The sequence below is a fragment of the Microcaecilia unicolor genome, chromosome 1 (genome assembly GCF_901765095.1).
Source record: "Microcaecilia unicolor chromosome 1, aMicUni1.1, whole genome shotgun sequence".
Taxonomy (NCBI): domain Eukaryota; kingdom Metazoa; phylum Chordata; class Amphibia; order Gymnophiona; family Siphonopidae; genus Microcaecilia; species Microcaecilia unicolor.
The window spans coordinates 397,342,850-397,367,599 of record NC_044031.1 but is presented as its reverse complement, the minus strand read 5'-3'; the positions used below and the strand labels follow the sequence as shown (position 1 = coordinate 397,367,599).

The window sequence follows — 24,750 nt, the reverse complement described above, 5'->3', positions numbered from 1 at the left end:
TTCCAAGATGGAAGTATTGCATGCATTAAAAAGGGTGACAGCAAAGACAAATGACTGCTGGAATGGTTAAAAGGTGAGGAAAAACCTGGTACAGCTAAAAGCACACCTTGAAAAAAACAATAGAAAGTGGATCCAGATAAAGAAAATAGGAAAAACTGCACTGGCAATTTAGATACAAATCACTGATAAGGTAAGCTAAAAAGAGTATAGGAAAAGAAGACTGCCATAGAGGCAAAAATGTGTAAAAACAAAACAAAACCAAAAAACATGTTATAAGTACATATGAAGCAATAATCCTATGAGGGAATCAGAACAGGGTGAGCAACCATGGTCCTTAAGGGCCACAACCCAGTCAGGTTTTCAAGATTCGCACAATGACTATGCATGAAAACCAGACAAGGTTGTAGCCAACCCCTGAGTTTGACCATTAGATGATCAAAGGATAAAAGGGGGGATTTAGGAGAGCCAGGCCAAAATGAAGAGACTAATTCTTTGCTTTGATCTTTATAGAGAACAATATTGAAGAGCTACCCAGGCTAACTGTATATAACTGATGATTCAAAGGAACTGAAACAAATCCTGGTGAACCTTGAAGATATAATAAATAAAAAATGACAGAGAAATTAACTAGATCAGATGGTGTGTCCCCCCCCCCCCCCAAGTTCTGAAAGAACTCAAAAGTAAAACTATAGAGGAGAGAGATTAACTGCTGGAAATGCTGTGCTCTGCCCAGGGGGCCCAGTCAGGGCCATCAGAGGCTGAAAGAAGAAAAGGGACTTCAGCATTTCAAGAATGAGTGACCAACCGCAATGGTGATGTAATCTGCACGTGCCAGCCTTTTTGTTATTTAAATCAAAAATCCACATGACATGAAACCAAAGGGGCATGCTCGAGCAAAGGCGCTGGTGCCCTTACGGAGTTAGTTTGGTGCCTCTTCATTATTTTAGAATAGGCCTTTGGGAACGGGGAACAGGAAAATTATTTACATATGCCTTTTTGTATTCACATGCATACACATATTAATTTTACAGCATATATCCTAATGTCATTATGAAAATCTAATGACTAAGCCATCATAGCAATTTATAAGCTCAATACCTTTCATATATACAAGGTATTAAGCAAAGTGCCAGATTCAACTCTAGCTACCTTGTTGGGCAGACTAGACGGACCACGCAAGTCTTTATGTGCCAACATTTACTATGTTACTATGTCTATAGGTCTCAAGCTAATTTTCAAAAGCATTAAAGTAAATGCTATTCTGCTCATGTCATGATACCATAGTTCAGTGGCTCCTGACACTACTCAGGAAGCACTTCTAATTGGTCTGTTTTTCAGGATATTTCTAGACGTGCATGAAACACATGTAAAGTATATGCAAATATGTCCTGTGCACATCCATTTGCATACATTCAGTGGAAAGTGCCTCATACACATGAAGAAATATCCTGGAAACTGGACCAGCTGTGTGTGTCTCTAGGATATAGTGAAGAATCAATGCCACAGTTCAGTGGTTCCCAAAGCTGGTCCTGGAGGCACCCCAGCCAGTCAGGTTTTCAGTATATCCACAATGAATATTCATGAGAGAGAGATTTGCATTCAGTAGAGGCAGTGCATGCAAATCTCTCTCATGAATATTCATTGTAGGTATTCTGAAAACCTGACTGGCTGGGGTGCCTCCAGAACCAGGTCTGGGAACCACTGCCATAATTGATGAAGCATTACAGTTTTTCCAGTTTATTTATTTATTGCATTTGTATCCCACATTTTCCCACCTCTTTGCAGGCTCAATGTGGCTTACAATGTGTCGTATTAGTAGATGATAGATTGGGAGATATCAGTTAGTATTACATGGAAGGTAGCATGATCGAAAATTGAACAGGTAGATATAGGTAGAAAGTATTACTGATAATAGGTACGGTGGAGATGTGATAGAAAATAGCGCAATCGAATTTCAGATAAGTAGATATAACAAGAACATTGCTGATAATAGGTAAGGTTGCGATGTACTACATTTCTAGTTGCTGCTCTTATTGGTATGCCTTGTTGAATAGGTTGAATAGCTATTTCTTAAAACAGCCGTGTGAAACGTCAGGTTATATACTAAAACATAAATGCTTTCCTCCTGAAAGAACCCCTATCAACAAAAACCTGTAAAACACGTTGCCATGTATATGAGTTGCAATAGGCTTTTGACTAAAATAAAAATACAAATTGAAACCAGAAATATAGGGTTCAGTACACGAAGGGGTTTAACTGGGCAAGAGAGGCTCCTGTCCGGTTAAACCCTGCTGAGCTGGCTGGCTGCTGGTATTCAGCAGCACTTAATTGGGTTGTGTTGCTAGATATCACAGAGAACCAGCCAGTCTCTAACTGGCTCGGCTGGGCGGTCTATGGATGGAACTTGGGCAGATCTGCAATTTACCCAGTTAGCAGCAATATTCGATCTACTAACCAGTGAAGTAAACGGATGAAGTTAGAATTAAGATAGCAAAACAGCTGTCCTAACTTCATCAGAGTAAACCTGGAACAATCGGTTAGTGTTCACTTAAGTTCCAGGTTGTCACACATAGCCAGATATTCAATGCTAGAAGCTGCACATGCCCCTTCATTGAATATCTGGACCATTAATTTATTTATTTCATGCTTATATCCCACATGATCCAAATAATATTATTTAGTTCAATGTAGCTTACAATAGGAATAAAAGATTGATACAGTTAAACAACGGAATATGAATGCAAATTGAGAAACATATAAACATAGTTAACATATTGCTATATAGTCAAAACAGTAGGAATATGAGTAGCCATTTGTATATTTAATCTCTTTAATCATTAATGTAGGAACTTAGGGCTTCTTTTACAAAGCCATGCTAGCGATTCCTGCACGGCAAATGAGAGAAAGCCCATAGCAATTGAATAGACTTCCTCTCATTTGCCGTACTGAGAATCAGCAGTACAGCATTGTAAAAGAGGCCCTTAGTAAAGAAAAAGGCCTTTAAGAATTTATGGAAAATTAGATAGTTGGCGATTCATCTAATTTCTTTAGGAACCATGGACTGAATATAGGGCTTATAGGACTGCATATTTTGTCCAAAGTCTAGTAAATAGGAATAATTAGTTGGCTTTTTTTCTAACAATAAATTTAACCAAACCAAAATCCTTACCCTCCATCAAATATTTTAACCCTCCTTGGCTCATTTTTTGTTAGGAAATTATCTTTGTCTTGCTCAGTGTTTGTTTCAGAGTTTTCTTTATCAAGATCTCCTTTCACAGTGGATTTCTGATTCACTAAAAGCTAAGAGAAAAAATTAAAAATTAGATAATAACATTAAAACCAGAAATATAATAATCCAATTTACTATTCTTTATTGCCGCAGTAAGAGAAAAGATAAAATTAACATATTCAATATCACCAGGAATTTAAATATTTATATGCTATCTTTCATACAGTATTTTTTATGTAGCTAGCTGAATATTTCCATTCTTCTGTAGAAAAAGGTAAAATATGTTTAATTCCCTGTGCACAAATATTAGATTTTAATATACAGAAAAGTCAATAAATAAGTAATAGGTGATACTTTTTATTGCACTAACTTACCACCTGTTTACTAAATGTGATAAGGTTTTAGTATTTGAAAAAGTTAACGACAAAGTTAACATGAGTTTGTGCCAAAACTCTCTGGGGTAATGCTTTATATTTAAGGACAGTGTGGTTGGTATGTGGAGAGAAGCACAGCAGCTTTACCACTTAAGCAATTAATTACACATCTGGAGGTGTAGTTAAATTTTCATGGTAACTTTCTGCCTTGATAGTAAGATGTGCTAGTATGTCTGCATTCCTCCCTGCCCCTTTCTCATCGCCTTCATGTCATTAACAAAATTCCATGTTAGGTGTTTAGAATGACATTTAGAGAGGGTGTTATCAAGGTGTCGTAAAAGGTGAGCTTTTACCGTATTTTAAATTGCCTGGGAGTCAGCAATCTGTGGTATAACAGTCCTGCAGGTTGCTGACTCCCATGGTAAGTGAACACTATTACTTGCGCGTTACCTCACAAGCTGCGTTATTCCAGTCGCTGGGAATACTGGGCCACAAAACTATGGCCCGATGTTCAAGGGTCAGGGCCAGTGGGACCTGTGCCATTTTCCCCACACCACCCCCCACCTCCAAAGCACATCCCTAGACCTCCCCAATCACATCTCCAACCCCCCCCCCCAACCAAGCATATTCACCCCCCCCCCCAAGTACGGCTGCCAATATCTTTGATCGCATAACCAAATGCCCCAATCACAGCCCCCACCCACCAAAGGGTTCCAGATCCTCCCAAAAGGGCCTACCTTCAGGCACATTGGTGGACCAGACGTAATTGGGCAGGAGTGATTCCCAGTTGCTCCTGCCATGGATAGTGCCATCTCCAAAACGGCATCCCTAGTAGTAGTGTCGCGCTACTACAGCTAGGGGGCATTTTTGATCTCCTAATGGGATGTCATTTGTGAGATGGCACCAGGAGCAAACAGGGATCGCTTCTGCCCAATGATACCTGGACCATCGATACACCTCATTATAGGCCATTTTGGGAGGACATTCTAGGTTAGGGAGAGTTTGTAGACGTGCCCAGGGAGAGAGGTGTGTGGATGTGATCAGGGTGGGCCGGGAGGGGGGGTTGGGAATGTGATTGGGTGAGGAACTGGTCTAGCCTGGGAGCTTTGATTCTGGTAAACTGGGTTCGATTTCCACTGTAGCTCCTTGTGACTCTGGGCAAGTCACTTAGCTCTCCAATGCCCCACGTACAAAATTAATTACCTGACTATAATATGTAAACCACTTTGATTATAACCACAGAAAGACGGTATATCAAGTCCCATTCCCTTTTAGTGTCTCTATGCATTTTAGAAGGCCAAAAAAAAAAAAAACCCTGCCCATGGATCTGCCTCTTGCTACAATGGAAAGGGTACCTCTTTTGCTACATCTGCTGCACAAATCTAGGGTAAGAGATGTCCTCATCTGGAGACTCATTTCTCACTGAGGGAGGAGAGCGATCAGAAGGGATTCCTGTAGAATATTCTTCCACCTCTTCAAGATAGATCAAGTAGATGTACAGAAGATCTAAGAATTCCTCTATCTGAGATACACTCAATCCAGGAGAGGAGGGAGGCAATGAATGTACTGGGCTAGGCTCTGACTCTGAAGTATAGTGTAGATAATATCAGATCATAAGATCAGGTATTCTTTTGGCTGAAGTAATAATGCCTGTTGAATAAAATAGCTGTACACCAGTTTGTTGTCACTGAACATTTGACAAGTCTTTGCAATAATTCAATATTTATTTATTTATTTTGCAGGAAGGAATGTGGCTACTCCAGAAAAGAGCAAAAACTGTCTGTAAGACTTAGACACTACTGCCACTAACGTTGTGTACACGCATGTCAAAATTCCACACAAAGTTAGTCCTAGAATTGCACTGTCTGCACTGAACAGGTCTTGTATTGAGTCTGTGACAATTATGCACTCTGCACTCATTGTGCACGGTCTGAGGAAATACAGCACTGACATGCTTACATTGTTCAAGTGCTTTGGAAGGCGCGCGCCCAAAACTCGCACTTACACTACCACAAGCCATTTTTCAGCGTGCCTTTGTAAAAGGACCCCTCAGTTTCTTCAGTATCAGTAGTCCTTATTCCTAGCAGTTTAGACACTCAGGGTGAATTTCCACCTCTAGTCAAACTGCTATTCCCACAAGTTGTGCACTACTCCTGTGCATTGTAACAAAATTTGTTATGCAGATCCTCCTGGCTCTCAATCTTACAAAAGAGAACCAAGAAATTGGCACGTGATCCACTGAGTGAAAAGGTACCAAAAGAGGGGTATGTGACTTATTCATACCACAAAGACAGAGGAATATCAGCTGTATAATCCTGCAAAATTTCAACCTCAAGTGCAGACTAATTACATCTTTAAAAAATGAGAAGCGTTTATCAATACAAAAGTAATTAACCCAAGAAATCACACAACCCTCTTTAGGTACCTGCAGTTTTTAGGCTGTAGAACATGAAAAACATCAAAGTTGTGAAAAAAATTGCATAGTCCCATTCTACTGACCCTAGAGCACACACAACTTTGAAATGAAAGTTGCCCCTCCAAACTTTTATACCCTTTATCTACGTTATTTGTAACCCCGTTTTGGTACTTTGCTCAGTGGGACACACTTTGTTAGAGTCTTTGAGTTATGCAAGCTAGGCTCTAGCTTCACTTGGGCCTTATGCAAATTAGCTTCCAGTCTCTTCCCTCTAACTAGTTCTGTGGAGGATTTCTCTAACCAGAATTCTTATTTTTAAGAAGTTGATATTGACTCACTTGATTCATTTTGTGATAATTTCCCTGATATGTACAAAGGGTTGACCTTAGACAATCAGGTGTTGGAGTGGGATCCCACCTTAAAAGAAGTTAAAGACAAGGTGGTGCCACTCGGAGTGTGGTATCAAGCAGGACCGATTTTACTTAATAGACAGCTTCTAAGGGAAGAGGAACAAGAGGAAAAAATATTCACCTGAGGCAGGTCGGATATTGCGGGACCAGTAGCAATTTTATTCAGCACAGGTGAAAGCCACAAAAAAAGATTTATTTTAATAGAAGTATAGAGCAAACACCAAATGCATCTCAAAAACTTTTTTCAATTGTACATTTTTTGAGACAGCTAATAAATGGAGGTCCTCTCATCCTATGCCTTCAGCTTCAGATTTAGCAGGGTTTTTTTTCTCAGAAAATTAATATGTTGCATTCTGTTGCTTCAAAAAAGGGGGAGGGGGTTGGTTCAAGGCACAGTTTCTATTACTCAATGTGGAAACTGAAAAGAGTAAGACCTTTCTTCTCAAGGATCATCTTTCGCAATCTGGTACAATCAATGGTGCTAAGTCACCTAGACTACTGCAATGCACTCTACACTGGTTGTAAAGAACAACTCATCAAGAAACTTCAAACAGCCCAGAACACTGCAGCCAGACTCATATTTGGAAAAATAAAATATGAAAGTGCAAAACCCCTAAGAGAAAAGCTACACTGGCTTCTACTTAAAGAACGTATCACGTTTAAGGTCTGCACTCTAGTTCATAAAATCATTCACAGAGAAACCCTGACCTACATGTCAGACCTGGTCGACTTACCACCCAGGAACGCTAACAGATCATCCTGCACATTCCTTAATCTTCACTTCCCCACCCCTCCGAAGGGACACCACCTTGTAAGTGGTGGAGGGGCTTCCGTGTTTCAATGACTCAGAGGACTATGCTGAAGGGTTACCCATATCAGACAGGCCTCTGAGGAGAAACCAGACAAAGAGTGTCCCAAATTAGGGAGAGGGGAAAGATGGTGACCTGAAGCTCATACACTCAACGGCCCAGCTGTCCTCTGAAGTTCAGTTTTTGTTCACTTGAAATTTCCTCTCTGCATTGCAGTTGCCTTAACAGAGGAAGAGGACAATGGGGGGTCAGCCGTCGATGACCAGCATTTTGTCCCCTGTGCAGCAAGTGTGGGACCGCTGTGTGACGAGCTGCCCATAGATGACTGGGTTGATGAGTCCTTTGATTAGCACCGACGAAGGAGCGTCGATGCTCTTGGACCTGGAAACAACTTCATCGCTCAAAAATCATTTAACCACCATGCCCAAAGGAGTGGAGGAGTGAGTCAGGAGTGTATGCTGAAACGGAAGTCGTTTACAGCTGAACCCGTGTCAGCGGTGCTACTCCTAAACCCTTAAGAGTTATCAGCTTGGAGTTTTTGGCTCCCGTGGAGGTTGCATTGAATGTCATCTGGAGGGTGCTCCAGGACCTGACGGTGGTAGAGAATGACTTTGCTTCAGATATAGTCTTGTTAATGAGCCACATGGATAATCTAATCGAATCCTTTGAGAATATACAGCAAATGAAGTTCTACTGAAGTAGGAAACGGTTAAGATTTGAAAATGATAAAAGACCAGAAAAATTTGAACAAAATGAATATTGTTACAGATGATTAATATCGAGATTGTTGTTTTCCCAGAGTTCCGGGTATGACTCCTAATGTTTTTTTTCCTCTGAAATGATTCCTCTTAATATATTAATTCAAAAGGAGTGAAGCCTGTGAAACTGGGATTACTTTAATCAGCGGGAATTGGATTGGAGATTCAAGGGTTTGTATTGTTAAACAATTTCTGGTTTTAAAAGGGAAAAAAAATGAAATCGGGTGTATTACTTTCACTAATATTGGACAATAAGTATGTTTCCAATGAAATTGATGGACTATGCACCATTATGGTCTTGAAGAAACCAACCAGATGATCAATGTGGAATAATGATTTAGATAAATAATAACTGGGGATAATTGGGTTAATACCACGTTTTCTTTGTTTGCTGTTGTTTAAACTGATCTCCTTGTCTTGTTTCACTCTCCCTATTTATTTTGTGGTCTAAGAAAGAGAAAGATTGTATAAAATCCATTTATCTTGTTGAGATTGTTTTCTTCTAATATTGTTTTAATGTACAATCATCTCTGTTTTACTGTTTTGCAAGTGATCCTTGTAAAATGAAAAATTATAAATAAATGATTAAAAAAAAAAATCTTCACTTCCCCAGCTGTAAAGGTCTAAAATACAGATTAACACATGCGTCTAGCTTTCCCTACATGAGTACGCAGTTGTGGAATGCATTGCCACTCAACCTAAAAACAATTTACGAACTAAGTAACTTTTGTAAGTCTCTGAAGACCTAGCTCTTCAAAAAGGCATACCACAATGATCAATAACTGTAAATGTAACACCACCACTTTACCTTATAATCTGAACTGTTCTCTTCCGATATCTATTTGCTTAATTCTATTATGTCATCCATGTCATCTATGTAACTCCTATTGTTATCTTTTACTCTGGTATGGCGAACGCCATAACGGAACATTGTAAGCCACATTGAGCCTGCAAATAGGTGGGAAAATGTGGGATACAAGTACAACAAATAAATAAATAAAATTAATGTGCCAGGATTGTCTGATCCATTTATGGGGAAGTTTACAGGAAATTTTATATCCCATCCTGGGAGAATTTTCTCTGTTGTTTGCGGGGCTTGAAGGTAGAAATTTCCTTAGATGTAGTCCCCCTTTACTGGTTGAAAAATCCGGCATATAGTATGTTACCCATGATTTATGATTTCGTTTGCAGACGTTTGAGGAAAGGGCTTGTTCCATCTCTTTGGAGACGAGCGCTGGTGCATCCAGTGCTTAAAAATCCAGAGAAGGATTGTATAGAAGTTGCTAATTATAGGCCAATTTTGAATCTGTGTTTGATAGCTAAAGTGGTAGAGAGAGTGCTTCTGAGGCAATTTACCGAATATATTGATGAGATTGGGATCTTAAGTCCTAATCAATCAGGTTTTAGTGCTCTTCTGGTTATGGGACAGAAATGCTCCTGACTTGCTATTGAATGATGTTTGAAAAGCAGTGTAGGGGGCCATGTTGCCCTTGCAGTCTCACTGAATTTATTTTATTTATTTTCAGCACTTGATATACAGTGCACTCCATTTAAGTGCATGTCGGATAAGCACATGCTCTGTTTAACTGCATGCCGTACTGCGGTCCCGTTTTTGGCGCCATCAATTTATATGGGGCCAAACTTTGGTTTAGCGCACCACTGATAAGTGCAAGATTCGCTTATATGCATGGTTTAAGACCGCTCCTCTGCAGGAAAGACTCCACATAAGCGCACACACGGAATATGGAAGCTGATTGGTACGTGACAAAGGGGCGGTAAATTTGAAATCTCGTTGGTTAATTGCCACAGGCAGAATAAACGAAAGAACATTGTTAGACTGTACATTGGAGTCGTCGTCATCTTCATCGCGCAACTGTAAGACTTCAACACTGGCTGAACGAATAGAAGTTCTTAAAAAATTAGAAAACAAACAAAGTCAAGCATCTATTGCTAAAGAATATGGTGTCAATCCCAGTCAAATGTCACGTATCTTGAGGCCGAAAGATCAGCTTCTGGAAGACTGGCAAAACAATACAAATCCACACAGGAAACGAAAACGGGCGGGAAAAGCTGAGGATGTAGAAGATTCTCTTCTTCGGTGGTTCTCTCAAGTCAGGAGCAGACAGTTTCCAGTCAGTGGTCCACTGCTTATGGAGAAAGCTAATCAGCTAGCTGAAAGTCTTGGACTAACTGAGTAGCGCTATAAAAATGATAAGTAGTAGTAGTAGTAGTAGTCAAAGCCACTGTTGGATGGTTGGAAAGATGGAAGGAGAAGAACAACATAAAATTCAAGAAACAGCATGGTGAAAAACAAGACGCTGATGACTTTGGTGCTGAAAATCTGGTTGTTTCAGTTCTTCCTACCATCTTGAATGAGTTTGCACCTCGTGACATTTTCAATGTTGATGAAAACGGTCTCTACTGGTGAGCGATTCCTGATGGAACACTTGCATTCAAACAAGCAGAAACTACAGAAAGTAAAATGTCGAAGGACCGACTGACAATCCTCCTTTGTTGCAATATGGATGGGAGTGAGAAGTTGGAACCACTCGTCATTGGAAAGAGCAAACAGCCCCATTGCTTCAAGAATGTTAAGCGACTTCCTTTGTCATTCAAGGCTAACGCAAATTCATGGATGACTGGGGAAATTTGGAAGCAGTGGCTAAAGAAGTTAGATACTAGAATGCGGGCACAAAAGCGTAAGATTTTGTTGCTTTGTGATAATTGTGCTGCACACAGTGATGATGTCAGGCTGTCTAATGTCAAGGTGGTCTTCCTGCCACCAAACACTACCTCTCTGATCCAACCTATGGATCAGAGCATAATAGCCAATTTCAAACAACATTATTGGGCTCTTGCGCTATGTGGTCTGATGAGCATTATGGATGACCAGACTGGCAAGGATAAGCATGCTGTTGAACTGGCTCATAATCTATCACTGTTGGATTCCCTACATATACAGAAAGAAGCCTGCAATCATGTTACCCAGGCAACCATTGGGAACTGCTACAAGCGGGCAAGCTTTGTTAAGGATGTGGAGAGGGACGAAACAGATGCAGCTGTTGCAAACGCGTCAGATGAACATGCTACTGACATCCCAGTCGGTGTTACTGAAGAGGAGTTTCATCGCTACATAGCTGTTGATTGCAATGTACAAACAGCTGACGACAGCACTGATGTCCAGATATGCGCCTACACGCAGGCAACAGCTGATGAAACAGATGATGAAATGAGCAGCAAGGCACATGCTGACGAAATTCAACAACCTCCTGTCACTTTTGCAAGAGCGCTGGAGAGTCTCAACACCGTGCAGTCCTATCTGGAGGCCACTGGATGTCAATGCTATGACAGTTTTTACCGTCTGGCAGACGTACTCTATGGAACTCAGAGACACAATAGTGTACAGAAGCCTATGACTGATTACTTCAAGTAAGCCTAACGTCAGTTAACGGAGACTGTATACTGTACATATAATAAAGAGTACTGTACATATGTTTATCAGATGTCAAGCTTCATTGGGTCACAACGGTTAAGTGCACGCTCCGGTTAACTGCATGTATTTCTTTGGTCCCAGATCCTTGCACTTAAGCAGATTGCACTGTACCACAAGTGATCCATGAGGCGCCTATGTGGTTTACAATTTCTTTTACAGGTATCTGCACTGTCCCTAATAGGTTCACAATTTAAGTAGTATATTGTATCTGGGGCAATGGATTTAATTTCAGCATTTGATCTTTTGAATCATCAATTGTTTCTTAATCAACTGATTACATTGGGTCTTATGGGGCAGATCTTAGCATGGTTTACTTCTTTTTTATGTGACCTTATGTTTTGTGTTCAGAATATGTCATCAGTGTATCGGATGCTGTGTGGTGTTCCCCAAGAATCTTCATGGTCACCATTGTTATTTAATATTTATTAGGCACCTCTGGTGCACATGATTCAAAAATATGCTGTAGGAATTTATGTGCATGCAGATGACATTTTATTAGTAGGATATGGTTCCCCACATGCTCCTCATTTGTCATCTTTACAGGACTGTCTTCTTGCTATTGCAGATTGGCTTAAACAACAAAGGATGATTTTGAATGTGAAGATAAGTGCTTGCTGGTTAGTGAGTCACTTACATCGACTGTCTGATACTAAAGTTTTTGGAAGGTCGGGTACAGTTATGTGATTCTTTTCGGTACTTCGGGTGGTTTTGGAATCTGGTTTGCAATTTGAGCAGCAGGTAGTACAGGTGGTTCATTCAGTATTTTATGTTTTGCGGATATTGTGAGCAATTCGACCATATGTTGATGAAGCGACCTTACATGTTCTTTTACATTCATTCCTTATTTCAAAATCGGACTATGGTAATGCTGTGTACAGTGGTTCTTTTGAAGCATTTGAGGACTTTGCAGAATGCTAGAATAAGATTATTAGGGGATGCAAAGCATTGGGAGCATATCACTCTTCTATATATTCAATAACATTGGCTCCCGGTTGAATATAGGTATTTTTTTAAGGTATTGGTTTTGACACATAAGGCTCTGTATCAAGGTATGCTGCTATATTTGGCATCCTTACTTTGTCCTTATGCTCCAGGTAGAGTGTTAGGGTCTGCTAATATTTTTTTGTTAAAACTTTCTGCATCGGTTAAGGCTCATGTGAACAATCAATGTGTTTTAAGCCTGTAAAATGTATTAGATATTTTCCTGTTTTTATTATATCCTGAAGTGTATTTCTCCTATTTGACTAGCAGATGGTGTTTCTTTGCTATAAAGCTGTTATAGGGAACTGAATGTTCCTTTTCTTTAACACAAGCAGGAAGCAAGCAGCAGTATACTTTTAAAACCTGTTGACTGGGCTTTGATTGGCCTGGAGTTTGAAATTACCCAGTAGCACTGGCTGTTGCTTCAGTCTTAGCCCCGGAGAAGAGAGAGAGACAGATCTCTTTGTTAAGACTCTGTGAACAGTTATATATCCTTTTTCGATGTTTTACATGTGTAAGTGCAAGTAAGCTACACATGTAGGTGTCAATGTATATTACAACATGTGCATTTCCCAGCTTTATGTTTATTTAATATTTTCTATACCACCATTTCCAAGTATCACAGCAGTTTATGTAAACTTGTAGTTGCATCTTAGAACAGAAAAGAATAACAGCCTAGAAAACTTAGTACAAGAAAAAGACTATCAGTGCTCGAGGAACAAAGAGCCTAAACCCTGGCCAAAAGCCCAACTGAGCAATCCAGGCTTGTCATTAAATACCTAGCAATTAAACATTTTTAAAAGCCTGGTAAAAGAAATAAATCTTTAAAGCTGCTTTGAACTTTAGGAAGGAAGATTCAAGGTATAGATATGAAGGAATAGAATTCCAAAGCAGTGGCACCAAGCTGAAAAAAGCTGAGTGATATGTATTCTCCAAGCAAAAAGAAGAAGGGTGGAAAAGAAAACACAGTTTATCATTCTGCAAACGAAGAATGAAGCATACAGGACCAACACACTATCAAGGTATGCAAGCTGAGCAGTATGGAATATACTAGCTAGCCGAGTCCCTTGCTTGACTACTATGATACTGTAGTGGATGATAGATACGTTTCATTATATGCTAACATGGCAGCCATCACTTTAATACCCAAGCCGCAGAAGCCTACCACCCTCTCTCTCTGATCAATGTAGATCTTAAGATTATCTAAAATTCTTGCAACTCCCTTAGCGGCTCCATTACCTACGCTTATCTGTTCTGAACAGATGGGTTTTGTTAAAGGACATCAGTCCGTCCTTAATGTACGAAAAGTCCTTTTGGCTTTTACTCGTTGCCAAGAGCTGGAGTTACCCACTCTGGTGTTGAGTTTAGATACCGAGAAGGCATTTGACCAAGCTAGTTGGGATTTTTTGTTTACAGTGTTACCCAGATATGGTGCAGGGGGTTGTTTTTTGAGGCATACTGTACTCAACCTATGGCTCAACTTTTAGTGAAGGGGGAAAATTTATCCCTTTTTGATAGGGAGGGGAACCAGGCAGGGGTGCCCTTTCTCACCACTCCTTTGCCTTTCTCTTGAGTTTCTGCTGCAGATTCTTAACTCTGATCCTCAGATTCTGGGGGTGTTGATGCAAGGATAACAGGTCAAGGCCCTGGCTTTTGCCGAAGATCTGATGATCCTTTTGACCAATCCTTAGTGGATGCTTCCCAACCTGTTCACTACCATTGAAGAATATGGAGCCCTATCAGGTTTTACATTAAACTTGGCAATATTGAATGCACTGCCTTTGCTAGCTAGTGTGTGAATGGATTGGGTGAGGCAGTTCCCCTTCAGTAGGAACAACATGCCTTGCATTTTCTGGGGGGTTTTATTCCCAAGAATATCAGTTCTCTTTATTCACTCAAGGCCTCTACGCTACCAATTCCTGGTGCGGCAAATGAGATTCCATTCAATTCCTATGGTCTTCCTCTCATTTGCTGTGCGGGAATCGGTAGAGTGGCTTTGTAAAAGAAGCCCTTAATGTTGCACCACTATTGGAGGAAACCTGTTTGAAGTTGTAGGTGTGGAGGCCATATCCCTTAATGCTGTGGGGTAGAACAGCGCTGTTTAATATGCTTTTGGCCCAGAAATGGCTGTATGTTTTTAAATGTTGTCCCTGTTTGTGTACCATCAAGATTAAAAGCATTTACATCAGGCCCTGCAGATTTATCACTGGCAGGGTAAAAAGCCGAGGTTGCTGGAAAAGAAGTTACAGATCCCGAAAGAACACGGAGGTATGGGCCTGTTTAGTATATGCAACTTGACTGTTGCATGTGGGATGCAACATATTAATGACTGGTACAGAGGTACCCAGGATTTTTCTTTAACATCTCTAGAAATGGTGTTGGCCCCTACTATTAATTTTAGTTTTCTGCTTCATGCCACTCACAGGTTTCCTCCAGGTAGTTTTCAAAGGCATCCAGTTTGGAAGGCAGGAAAGGTCACTTGGAGTTGAATGTGCAAACGATATCATTTCTCCTTTCAAATTACTCCTTTTCTTTCCATTTGTGATAATCCTGCTTTTGTGCCAGGTGTGGGCCTGGGCAGACAGGGGTATTAAATTCCTTTTACAGGTGGTAACGAATGAAGACAAAATGCGTCCATTCTCAGAACTTCAACATACCTATCATCTTACCAACCAAGACTTCTTTGCCTACCTGCAGCTCCAGCCCGAAGTTTCTTCTTTGGCTTGGGAACATTTGACGGAGGATGTACAAGAGACATTATCGGAAGCTTACACATTGGGTTCTCAACAATGTGTCCCTTTATCTTTTCATCATCGTTATTTACAAGATACAACAGAGGTCTTAGATTATGTTGCTTTGGCCTGGGCGTGGAGTGCTGATTTACAAATAGACCTCTCTTCAGCTACGCTGCAGGCTTTTGTCCTCTTGATTCAGAAACGGGTTGCTTCAGTGCCACATTGTGAACTGCTCTACAAATTTCACTTCACTTGCATGTTTCACCTCATTGGACAGCTGGAGTGGGTTTTGTTATTGAGGGGTTTTGTCCTACATGTCAAACTGCTAATGCAACCCTTGGCCACATGTTCTGGACCTGTGTAACAGTGCAGCAGTTTTGGTCCCATCTGCTGGCTTTGTTTCATCACATGTTGACATTTTCAGTTCAGTGCTTGCCACTACTTTTATGTTTTTGATGCTGGGGTTGCCGCTGGAGGGAAGTCATTTCTTCACATCCTGGTACTAATGGCGTTAAATGTGATTTTATTTGATTGGGTGTCCTTAATGGCCCCTTCAATCTAACATTGGTGCTCCTACATCATTTACCAATTGCATCTGGAAATCTTCAGATTCACGATTTCACTACTGTACAGGGGACTAAATTTAGGGCCATTTGGGAACCATTTTTGCCCAGGCATGTAGTTGGTTGTTAAATATGTAACTGCTCTTTTGACAATTTGATGTATTCTCTGTATTTACCATGGTGTCAATGGGAGGGGTGGATAGTAAAACATCTACAAAATTTTCTGGTGAGATTTGATGATGCTTATTGGACCTACTGTTGGTAGTGCTGCACTGTTCCTTTTCTTGTTGTTGTTTTTTTCAATAAAAATGATTTAAATGTAATAAAACAGAAACAGGAACAAAACATCTGGCACCAAAATCCACTATATAAGATGTTGAAGTAATCTAGCCTGCTAATCGCTAAGGCATGAACTAAAGTGCATAATGCATCTTTATCCAAACTTGGTATAACTGAATATGGTGCAGATGATACAAACAAGATTTCTCACTGCATGGTCAGGTAGCTTCTGTGCAATCTGAATTCAAATGAGAGCCCCAAAAGACTAGTGACTTAGTAAGCTGAACTGAAGGATACAGCTGAGACTATTTTGTTTTATTTGTGATTTGTATTTACTGTGCTGGAAAAGTAGTATTGTTAAGAGTAGTTTTAATATATATGCAATGCCTGTAAACTGCCTAGAATGTTGGATAGCACGGTATAAACACTGTGTAATAAATAAATACACACACAGGCACAATGATACTGAGCAACATTCCCCCCATATTCAAAACTAGACTACTATAACTCTCTATATAAAGGACTTCACGTTAGGGACCTTTGCTGTTTACAACTAGTGCAAAACACAACTATTACAGTCATTACCGGCCATAGAAAATTTCATCATGTCATCCCACTCTTAAAAACAGCTCATGGGCATCCATCGCGTAACCTATAAATTATTGCTCCTCATTTACAAGACATTCTCCTCAGGTGAGTCTGCTTATTTGTCCCATTTTCTTACTCCCTACTGTCACCCTCATGTTCTCTGATCTGCCTAACAAAACCAGCTTATAGTTTCATCTCTTTGGGTGTTGGAGGTGTGTTTTGGGCAGGACTAGGGAGACCCATAATTAGGATGTCTTTTAGCAATAACGGAATGGGAAAAAATATCCAAAGTGAAAAAGAAGGACATTTTTATTTAGACCTCTTTCAATCACATCCAGGGAATAAGGTGGTACAGCTAACCATTACGGGGATGAAAGCATCATCCCTCCTTCATCTCCATGCTTTTTTGGCGTTCATACTTTGGATGTTTCATTTTGGAAAATGGCACTTCATTTTGAACATTTTCAGTGCAAGAATGCCCTTCTCATGTATTCTGTTCGAAAATGGCTATGAGATGGACAGTTTTTTTTGAACGTTATGAGCAAGATGTCCCAATTCTGACCAATGGTCCATCTAGCCCAGTATCCTGTTTCAAACAGTGGCCAATCCAGGTCACAAATACCTGGCTGAAACCCAAACAGTACCAACATTCCATGCTACCAATCCCGAGGCAAGCAGTGGCTTCCACACATCTATCTCAATAGCAAGAGGATTGTGAAAAATTACAAGAGGACCTTACGAGACTGGGCATCGTAAGGTCCCAGATGGCAGATGACGTTTAATGTAAACAAGTGCAAAGTGATGCATGTGGGAAAGAGGAACTTGAACTATAGCTATATAATGCAAGGTTCCACATTAAGAGTCACCTACCTGGAAATGGATCTATCTAGGAGTCATTGATGATACGTGAAACCCTCTGCTCAGTGTATTGTACTGTTTTGGGATCTTGCCAAGTACTTGTAACCTGGAATGACCACTGTTGGAAACAGGATGCTGGGCTTGATGGACCTTTGGTCTGTCCCAGTATGGCAATACTTATGTTCTTATGACTTTTATGTTTTGAATGGTGTAGTTACACTGAGATATTAACTATCAGCGTTTTTCTATGTCCAACAGCCATTTTGAATATGCCGATAGAAGAAAAGTTTCCAGTCTACAGTGGTCTTTTTTGGATACCATGTTCTAACAGCTTTTTGCCATTTATGGACCTTTTCCCCTAAAGCAGTAGATATAGCGAAACAGGGAAACCCTGACAGAAATATGGTTGAAATCAAAGATAAGTACTGTTATGCCTAAGTGTAGCTTTTTAATGAAGACTGGATTTTCATATGTTGGAAACTTCTTCTGTTTTTCATAATCTGTATGGTTTGGGTATTTCATTGAAAGTACACCATTTATGATCAGATTTATATTGCAGTTTTTTAATGACCAATGATTATTATAAGCCACCTTATTTTCAAGGCTTTTGCCTTGTGGTAAACGTGTCTTCTTTTTTTACTGAGGTCTTTTTTCTCCACAATTTTTGGGATGGTTGTCTTGAAATCCCTGCGATACAGTTAGTTGGGTAGAACTTTTTTTTGTATATGTGTTTGTGATTTAATTCTACAGACTCATTTAAGTGTGGTAATTGAAATCACCATTATACTGTTACCCAATTTGCCACCTTTCGCAATTTATGTACACATTCTTCACCTGTTCGTTCTGCTCTGGCAGATGGTAGTACAACCCTACAAGAATGCTCCTTCCCTTCACACACAGAATTTCTATTAGAAAATGACACAGGGATGGGGATCCATGGTAAATCTGCAATTAAAACCCCTCACTGTTATCGCTTGTCCGGCATCTCTTCCGGTTTTTCGTTCTTCCTTCCTCCCTCACCTCCCCGCTGCGTCTCTCTACCTTATGAAGCGTGAAGAAGATCCCCCATAGGCCTGCTCCGGGACCTTCCCAACTTCTGCTATAACATCCTGTTTCACAAAACAGAAAGTTACATCAGGTGAGAGCAAGCAGAAGAGGGAAGACCTGGAGCAGGCTTGGGGGGGGGGACCCGTAGTGGGGGGCATTATTGGAGGGAAGGGAGGTTGGGCTGGAGCTGAAGGGGACAGAGGCAAGTGCTGGAGGGCAGGGATAGAGGTGCTGGACCCGTGGGAGGGAGGACTATGGCGGGATTCCAGCAGGGATGGAAGTAGTTCCTGCAGGGTTCCTGTGGAAGTGTACGCTGCACCTGCACCAGCCTCTCACCTACTAAGTACCAAGTTCTTTAAGTGCCGCCTCCTCTTCCTCCTTGCTTTAACAGTGCAGATGCGAAAAGTATTCCATTAATCCTCTCTGCTCTCGGGCTGACACAGGCATGAGTATCTGAGGTCACCTGACCTACTGTCATGTGAATGTGGCAACCTCTTAGCACACAGTGCCAGCGAATCAGAGATGATTCTTACATGTGCAACCCAGATTGTTCCAAGTTCGAACTTCCGTTCCTAACTTGCCTGCAGTGCTGTGTCTCAAATCCAGAGAGAGAAAGTGACAGAAAGACAGAGAGCCGACCAGAATTTTTTTTTTAAGGTACCATTAACTTCTTGTGGGGGTGGGTGAAATTCCAGTGGGGATGGGTGGGAACAAGTTAGATTTCTGTTCCCGTTCAACTCTCATCTCAGAGGCCCTTTGGATCCAACTAACCTCAATCCCATCACACACCTCTTTATTACCTGCCAGCTACCTCCCTGACTTTTCCCATCTCTTTCAATGAGTTAAAGGAATTGATCTCAGAAATTACCTCCAGCACATCAAATCGTATGGATTGTTTTAAACTTCACAAAGACCTCCCTCAAATGAATAAGAGTCTCACTTTAATGAATGTTCTTGGTTTTGCAGGCCATACTATAGACCTCATATTCTCAACTCCCACTAAGAGAACTATGGAACCTGTATATCTGACCAAATTGCCTGCTCCTAGATGATCAAAAATAAAAATCGGAATAAGCTAAGTCCATCTATTTTAGATCCCCAGCCACATCTTCTCCTACTTGATTTCTCTGTGCTAAAATGATACAAGCAACTACATCTCTGAAATTCTATCTAGGAACGATTGCACCTTTGAACATGTACCTCATTCCTTCCCATCAGAATCAAATTTGGTGTCATGAGGGACTCCATCTGCTAAAAAAAAAAAAAAACAAGTTTGGTATGCAGAGATAAATCCCAATCTAATGCCTATCTACACAAAAGCAATCACGTATCCTTCAAGTTGGCAATACTTTCCTCCATCTCCTTCTAATCAGGTGCTTCCTAAGTCATCCTAAAAAATACTCTATACTCTAGTCTCTATTCTATCCTATCCCTCACCTTTACATAAAGATGCCCTGATAATACCCTATACCCAGACATTGTCACACTCTAATTCTCTGATAATATCACTGCTGTTCAGTGCAAATTCTCTTCAGCCTTCCAACACAACCTTTTTCTTTCTCTCTGATCTTTGTCTTTTATCAGGTCATTCATGCACTTTCATTCATCTGATCTTGCTGAACATTTTCAAGTACTTTTAGTTCTTTCAATCCTGTAACACTAGAACTTAAAATCTTAACAAGTGTGAAGTTCACCACCTTGTCTGGTGACTCTTTACCATCAAATCTGGTCATCAATCCATCAGTTGGATTTCTTCCCTATGTGTGGAGCATGATAAATGATAGGCCTGCATCAAGACTAGTACCTAGTTGCTGGAAAACAGCTTTTATATGACAGCTATTAAAGAAAGCTAACCTCAAAACTACTGTCTTAGCACTCTACAGAAAAATCTCAAATCTCTTTATTTCCCAAGTAGCCAATAAGGATCTCTCTTACTTACATACAGCTAATGCCTTCCAGATTAAGCAGTCTGGCTTCCAGCCTTGATAAATGAAATTCTGAATAATCCAGATCAAGGCAAAGAGGCAATACTAGTTCTCCTAGATTTCAGCTCAGTTTTTGACTCAATTGACCATTATATTCTCCTCACACATCTATATAAAAATGGACTGAGGTTCAATAACCTAAATTGATTCATTTCTTTTCTGTTAAATTGTTGCTTTACTATAAAGTAAAAATATCAACCTCTTTGGGGGTGGGGAGGAATTGAGAGCACCAAAATGTCACAGAGACTTGTACAGAGCCCATGGAACTAACTTTTCATGAGCAAGAAGACTTCGCCTTGTTTGCTAAATGATTTTATGTTCTATGATTGCAGACTCTATGCTTCTTCTAACTTCACTGGTTCAAGGTCTACCAGCATCACAAATAGTTTGAAACATGGTCCATGTCTGGACCCAGGACCATTTAAGCTAAGTGGCGTTTTACACAGTTTTTTTTCCCAAGGTTGCACATTATCGCAAGTATAAAGGAAAACATGTGCAATGATTAGCAGCCTGTGGACAATATAAGACCAAGTCAGTCTGTGCTGGTCCTTAAGAAAATCTATAAGCACATAATTAATCAATTGAAAGTGTTTGCATAAATTTTGTCAAAACTGGAATATATGAGAATTGTATTAGGTGGAGATTGTCAAATCCATGTTGGCAAGCCATATTGTAGAAATTCTTTAGCATCTATATTAGCTGAATGTTCTAATGTATGTTTATTAGGCGTATCATTAGTATTATGCTAACACTGTATTATATCTCTGGTATTTGAATTCCAGTGCTGTTAAATGAGTATATTTTTGATACTGTTTCACGGTAGTTCTATTATTAGATTTCAATCTACTTTTTTCAAGTTTACCTTTTTATTATATTTATGTTTATTCTTGGTTATTTTACTATTGTTATGCTGTTAACAAAATTGTAAATTTTATGTTAAACTGTACCTGCTGTACACCGCCTTGGGTGAATCTCTTCATAAAGGCAGTTAATAAATCCCAATAAATAATTTACTCAATCAGCTGGCAATGAAATGCAGTACCCTGATAGGTCTAACTGGATCATGTGATCAATATAAATTTCAGCACCACTACCGTTTAGTGAGCTGGCTGTCAGTAATTAGATTTGTATGTTGGCAACTATAATGAGAAAAATAAAGAGAGTATAAACTCATAGGCTCAGAATTAGATTAGTTTAAAAAAAGTATGTCTACTGTCTGATGCAGAAAACAATATTCAAAACATAGAGCTATGTCAGACACGACTGGTGTTTCACAACTGTTGTTCATGGATTAATGTTTTAGCAAGGCAACCAAAACTCCTTTAGAAATTGTTGGATACGGTAAGATTAAGATGATGATGACTGAAAAATAAGCACATTTATCAGGTGTTTAAGGTTTTTATTTTGGCAAAACGTTATTCACATTTCAATAAAATGGACCTGATATTGTAGAGTATCACACTGTGCTTTAAGCTTGTGTATAGAATCAAAGTTCTATGTAACACACAAATTTAAATTTAAGAGTAAGATGTAATTTGTTAAAATAGTTCACGGATTTTGTATTAAAAATGTAATTGTGCTTGATTGGTAGTGTAATTTATGCTAAACCGACCCCAATTTTGGATCTTTATTTAGACTGTGCATACTATATGGCGTTAGCTGACCCCCACTCAATTATACAGGGAGAGGATTTCAGTTTACCGTTTGGATGGCAATCTTGATAGAAAATCCAATTTTTGAGTAAGCCCATCCAAATCACATTCAGTATTACACCTTGATCACCAACAGGTTTAATGAATGATTGGAGGCAATCTCATCCCACAGATAATAGACTTCATTCATTACTCACAGCCACATAATATATACTCCCACTTAAGCTCTTTTTGAATCTCCAAGTCTCTCTTTTTTGGGGGGGAGGGAGAGAGGGAAGGTAGGTAAACAATGTCCAGCACTGAGGCAATACAATTTTCAGATCACTCCTTATATCTCTTCAGCTTTAGTATATTCTCCTATGGATAACAAGGTTTGGAGATTTAGGTGCTCATTTACAAAGCACATAGATTTACAAAGTTTCTTAATGCTCCACTGCTGAATGAAGACCTAATATTAACAATTAAGCAAATTATTGCTGATTGTTTGCAATGTAATCATACAACTGTACAATTTGGGATGCCAGCGGTACAAGGTTAAAGAATTAGTTATAACACATATAAACAAAGTAGACAAAATATTGAACAGCTGGAGGCTGAAATAAAGCAGCTGAAACATCCATATATACAATATAGCCATAAAAACATTACGCTGAAATTCCAGTATAATTTGCTTCACAGCCGGCAAGCAGGTAAACAAGTGCTTTTAACCATTGCAAGCTGATATTTAGGCTCTAATAGAAATGGGGAAAAGATTGGCTAATTATCTTAAAATCAAACGAAGAGTTTTCTATATATGTTATTAATAGTAGCCAAAAGCTTTAGAAGCTCCTATAGAAACTGAATAACAGTTTGTTAACTATTACGCTAATACCTTTATTTTAGAAGCTCTATTCATGTTTTGGACTTCTGAAACCAGAAGGTAACTGAACAGAGGAGGTCCCACAGGACAAATAACAGTACACAAAAAAAAGTGGGAATGAAGGAAGGCTTAACAAACCCCAGGAATGAAACAATTAAAATGTATTACTTAAAGTTTGTATAAAAAACAATGTAAAATAAATATTCATGTGCACATTAGAATAAAAGTCCAATAATGTGCATTAGAGTAAATCTATTGAAAGTCCAATAGTTTACATTATAATTGATGTCAAAGCTCAAGACTCGATGTCAAAGATTTACTCTAATGCACATTATTGGACTTTTATTCTAATGTGAACATACATGTTTATTTTACACTGTTTTTATACAAACTAAGTAATACATTTTGTTTCGTTCCTGCAGTTTGTTAAGCCTTCCTTCGTTCCACTTCCTACTTATTTTTGTGTGTACTATTGGACTTCTGAAAACCAGTATTTAGACATCCATATTGCATGGGCATCCAAATCCCGATTTTATAAAGCTGAGACATGGACGTCTAAAACTACAGTAAGCCCTTATAGCAATGGGGTGTGGTCTGGGAATGTTTTAGGCAGAGATATGGATGTCCAACTCAAACTTTAGAAGGGGAAGGGATTGTCTATCCAAAAAGATGGATGTTGTTATTTAGACCTAGTACTTGGCATGGCACATCCAGGTTATAGAAAGGTGCCCCGATTGAGCAGTTGTCCACTAGAGGGATTAAGGCAAGTCACCTCCTTAATCTCCCAGTTGTTGCTGTCCTCCTTTCCCTGCCCTGAATGTGAAACTAGCAAGGGATTCTGGGCTTTAAGACAGATTCAGGAACTATGGGCATTCATGGTAATAAAATCTTTTTAAAATTAACGTCTTAATAGACCCCCATGCACAGTTCAGGAGTAGCCAAATGTTAGTGCAGTGGGCTGAGAACCAGGGAACATAGGATATGTACCAGGGGCGTAGCCAGACCTTACAGTGGGAGGGAGCCAGAGCCCGAGGTTGGGGACACATTTTGAGTGCCGCCCCGCCTTGCTTCGCCTCACCACCCCCCCCACCGCCTTTTCGCACCATCCCTCGCCTCCTCGCACCCCCTTGCCTCGCAAATAACTTTGCTGGCGGGGGTCCCCAACCCGCACCAGCCGAAGCCTTATTCAGCGCCATCTCTGGCGCAGCCGCGTTCCTGCTCCTCCTGTCCTGTGCACAATGATGCTCCTTCTCAGTTTCATGTAAAGGAGCGTCAGCGTGCACGACCCCGCCAGCCAAACCAGTGCCCGGATATAATTTGCGGGGGCCCAGGCCCCCGTGGCTCCCCATATCTACGCCCCTGATATGTATCTGCAGTAACCGCGGGGATGGGGACGGGGATAGAGCTTAGGGGGCAGGGACAGATCCCGCGGGGATAGGGACAAAGCCCAAGAGGAGAGGGACAAACTTCTTATTCATCTTCAAGTTAAAAAATCAGAACAGTACTTCATAGGGCATATTTCTCTCCTCTAGGGCATAAAGAACGGGTTGTACTTTGTAACCCTGGACATTTTAACAGGGTAGATTAGGATTCCTTGGGGTAGTAGAAATCAGTTATTGTTGGGGTTGGAAGGGTAGAGGGTTATTATAGCTGCTTGCTGTTATTATTGTTTTCTATTTATAATTTATATACAATAGTTGCACAGCATATTGCT

At 40.0% G+C, this 24,750-nt stretch overlaps 1 protein-coding gene across 1 annotated transcript in view; it reads right to left on the bottom strand.

Annotated features, from left to right (window-relative positions):
• The window catches only part of HIVEP1 (HIVEP zinc finger 1), a 392,318-nt gene that overhangs the window by 84,366 nt on the left and 283,202 nt on the right, over positions 1–24,750 (bottom strand). Inside the window, exons 5-6 of the mRNA XM_030211058.1 lie at positions 19,741–19,791; positions 3,170–3,300 (exon numbers count right to left, since the gene is read on the bottom strand). Of these exons, the coding sequence (XP_030066918.1) occupies positions 3,170–3,300; positions 19,741–19,791 (182 nt within the window). The remainder of the gene's footprint in view (positions 1–3,169; positions 3,301–19,740; positions 19,792–24,750) is intronic.